The following is a 4160-nucleotide window of genomic DNA, read 5'->3' as shown; positions in this document are numbered from 1 at the left end:
TGCTACCAGAGCTCCCAATGATGCCTGTAGTGTGGTTAATTTAGAATGAGATCTGAGCTGGAGGTAAAGAAATAAAGGGTTTGAGGGAGGGAGTTGCTAATAAAAAATGAAAGGGGCAAGGGACTTGAAGTCTCAAAGGAAATGGGAAATGAGGTTCAGAGAGTATGGAGGATGAAATTGGAATCTTTGGATCAACTTTTATCTCAGTAAACTAGTTCTGTATCTTGATGAGGAGCAAGTATTCTTTAGATAAAATCATTGTCATTGACTCTTTTTGGATTTTTTGTAGAATATTGATGAAGCAGTTAAAATGATACTTATCTTTTAAACCATTAAATAGCTGAATTAGGTCGTTCTTGTGTTTGAGCTAAGCAGAGTATCACAGGCTGTTAAGTCTCTTCAGAGCTTTCGTTGTAATGCCACTTCTTGAGGAAGTATAGGTAGTAGTGAGTTCTTAATAGGAAATTTTAGTCTTCTCCTCAAAATTTTAAATAGTTAAGTAAAACAGTACAGTATCATTTTATATTGAGGTAATACAAACTTTGAGGTACCTAATTTTATTTAAGAAAATAGCCCTTGAACATAAGTTTAATGTATATGCAGCTGTATAATATAAAGCCCATTTGTTATAGAGGGAAACTTTAATATTATTTTTAGATTGAGAAACTGAACAGTAGTAGAAAAATGAATGCCTTGGATTTCTGGATTTTAGGAAGCCAAAAGAAGCCTCAGTAGATTAATAATAAAAAAATTTAATGAACTGCAGTTTTGTTTATTTTTCAGGGAGAAACAGTTTAAAAATCCTCTTGATTCATTCCTTCATTATTAAATTATGCATTTAATTTTACAGAACTCTGAATGATGCCATAAAATATGCTGATGTGACCTGCTAAAGTAAAGTGCATGGGAAAATAGCCATTTGGAATAGATTTGTTAAGAAAAATTTAAAATTCCTGAACTTGAACTCATTTGTTTTCCATGGATCCCATGAGGATACTTGAAAACCAGATGATAGGATACAGTTGGATCTTGTGAATGGCAGTAGTTTACAGTTATGTTTTCTGGATCTCTTCCATATGTTGCCGACTTCTTTGTATTTGACCATGTATGGAGACACAGAAAGGAGCACTGGTGGCATAATTGTTAAAGCATTCGGCTACTAACCAAAAGGTTGGCAGTTTAAACCCATTAGCTGTTCCATGGGAGAAAGATGAAGCAGTCTGCTTCTGTAAAGATTTACAGCCTTGGAAACCCTATGGGGCAGTCCTCCTCTGTCCTGTAGGGTCACTATGAGTGGGAATCAATTTGATAGCATTAGGTTTTTGGGTTCTTTTGGATACACAGAATTCAATAGGCCAGTGAGGAAAAGAAGCTTTATAAATTCTAGAGGGATATAAAATATAAGTCTTTGTTTTTCTTACCAAGTCAGTAAGTAATTAGCTTGTTGAACTGAATTTTATTTTAATTTAAACAAGAAGAATCGGGAGATGATTCATGTTGAGCAATTATATCTTTACATCAATTTCTAATATACAATAGTATGTCATTTAAAAGACTTGTTAGGTAAAGGGATAGTGAGATTACTTGGGATGTTTCTGCATCAGTGATAGTTACAGTAAATGAGTGATCATATGTATGAAGGTGATAGGGATGAATTCAAGATATATTTATATGTTAGATTTGACCTGATTGTCCTTTGACTAGAGGACTACCAGATAAATAAAATGTGAACTTTCTAAGCCAGAGAGATAGCATTAATTAAAAATGTTTTAGTTTTGATAATCTGACACTGATGAGTCTGACTATTTCTTCTTGAGGCAGTTTACCTTCTCATATTACTAAGGTTGCCTGGTACCAGACAAGCTGGGCTACCTTAGTTAACCCACAGTTATTAAGTCAATTCCAACTCATAGCAATCCCCTATTGAGATTTTAAGGCTGTGAATCTTTAAAGAAGGATATTGCCTTATCTTCCTGCCATGGAGCAGCTGGTAGGTTTGAACTGCTGACCTTCTGATTAGCAGCCAGATGCCTTATGCACTGTGCCACCAGAGCTCCTTGCTGTGTTAGTTACATGATATGAAACAGTGTTCTCCCAAGTGATGTTCAGCCATTTCTGATACTCAAGATGATTTGTTATTGTTGTTATGTGCCGTCAAGTCAGACTCGACTCATAGCAACCCCTCCTTGGGTTTCCGAGGCAGTATCACTACAGAAGTAGATTGCCCCATCTTCCTTCCGAGGAGTGGCTGGTGGGTGTGAACTGCCAGCCTTCTGGTTAGCAGTCAAGTGCCTTTAGCCACTATGCTTCCAGAGCTCCCCTCAAGATGATTAGAAAATATTATTTATTAATACTTATTTTTTAAATCCAGAGAAATCAAGACATATTAATATTTAATAATCAGATTGTCAGTTGTATATATTCAATAGCTAAATAGACATTATTTGGATTCCTTAGAATTTTCACTGATGGTTTATATCTGATTCAAAGCAGTTTGAAGAATATTAATCTAAAAGATAATTGCCTCTTATTTGTTTAAAAGATAAGAAGCTCTCCATGGAGGTGAATTTCTTAATCTGGCAATATTTTTTTTTTAATTTTAAGGTTGACAGAGTTTTCATCTTGATAATATAATTCTCCTAACAAACTCTTGCTATAGACTTTCACTGTCCAATTTTGTAACCACTAGCCACATTTGGCTATTCAAGTCTAACTTAAACTACTTTAAATTAAATTAAAAATTCAGCTCCTCATTCTCACTAGCCCCATTTCAAATGTGCTGATAGTACAATTTCGATCATTGCAGAATTTGGACATTGCTATCAGAGGGTACCAACAGTTGTTAGTCTCAACTCCTCAGTATATACTTTGTGCCAAAGAGAAATGGAAAGACATCACCACTTCTGTAATGTCTAATGTTGAACCAAACCTTTAATTTTCTACCCAGAAATTAGTCACTTTTGCTTTCCAACTCTCTGTTAATCAACATACTTGGTTGAAGTTGTTGTTATTGTTGTTTTTAAATCCAATACTCTCACTCACAAGTTTTTTAAAAAATTCTAAATAGAAGTGAAACTCTTAAACAATGTTAATAGAGATATCAGAATACATTTTTCTTATTGCCTTACACTTTTGGTGATTGTACTGGCCAGAACATTTGAGAAGAGAATTGGATCTTAGCCACAACATAAACACAAGTGTTAATAATTGGAGCCATATTGAGAAGGATTTGGGAATGGTGATAAGTTCACTTGAGTAATTGATTTGGACCAAACTACATGTAGTTAGTCCAGGAAAACATTTAGTATAAATGTTGAATATGCCTGTCTGATCAGTCAAACGTGATTTTATCAATCATGGAATCATTCAAACTAATTTGTGTTCTGTGAATTTAGGTTCTGTATTTTATGGCTTTAGTAATTATTACTGTTTTGTCAGCTCTTGTTTCCTTCACTATATCAAATATAAGCCATAAACCTAGTATGAGTTTGCTAGGAGCTTGGCAAACTATTTACATATATGCTTTTCTCTAAAGTACCCAAGACTTCTTATGTCAACATTACATAGATTTTAAAGGAAATGTGGAGGTGGGTAGATTTAATTTAGAAAAAGCTTCCTGATTGGTTTTGATAAATACCTGTGTCTCTACCTCTTACCCTTTATTGGAAACCACTAGTATAATACACAACATTAATATTTGTACCAATGATTCTTACAGGTGGAACAATCCAAAGTTTTAATCAAAGAAGGTGGAGTTCAGTTACTGCTCACAATAGTTGATACCCCAGGATTTGGAGATGCAGTGGATAATAGTAATTGGTAAGAGAAGCATTACACTTAGTGCTTTTCAGTGGCATTTGGAGAGTGGGGAAGGTGGTTAAACTTTTTCTGTCTAATATTGTAAAACGTTTCTTCTTAGCAAAGATCCCTGAACTTTAAGTGATAGGACTTGGGATCAATGTCAAGTTACTTGACAATATTGCTTAATTCCTTTGAAGCTCTTTTTTTTTCCCCTATAAAATGAAAATATACCTAAATAGAAACTCACTGCCATTGAGTCAGATCCAACTCATAGCAACCCCTTGTTGGGTTTCTGAGGGGGTATCACAACGGAAGTAGGAACCTTATATATATATATATGTGTGTGTGTGTGTGTGTGT

At 34.5% G+C, this 4160-nt stretch overlaps 1 protein-coding gene across 1 annotated transcript in view; it reads left to right on the top strand.

Moving 5' to 3' along the window:
- The window catches only part of SEPTIN7 (septin 7), a 121775-nt gene that overhangs the window by 65790 nt on the left and 51825 nt on the right, over positions 1 to 4160 (top strand). The window contains exon 5 of the mRNA XM_042782213.1: positions 3719 to 3819. Within this exon, the coding sequence (XP_042638147.1) occupies positions 3719 to 3819 (101 nt within the window). The remainder of the gene's footprint in view (positions 1 to 3718; positions 3820 to 4160) is intronic.

The sequence above is a fragment of the Orycteropus afer genome, unplaced genomic scaffold, assembly GCF_000298275.1.
Source record: "Orycteropus afer afer isolate SDZICR_OR568_19922 unplaced genomic scaffold, OryAfe1.0 scaffold00263, whole genome shotgun sequence".
Classification (NCBI taxonomy): Eukaryota; Metazoa; Chordata; class Mammalia; order Tubulidentata; family Orycteropodidae; genus Orycteropus; species Orycteropus afer.
Note: the sequence above shows the minus strand (reverse complement) of the source record. Positions and strands in the feature narration are given on the sequence as shown.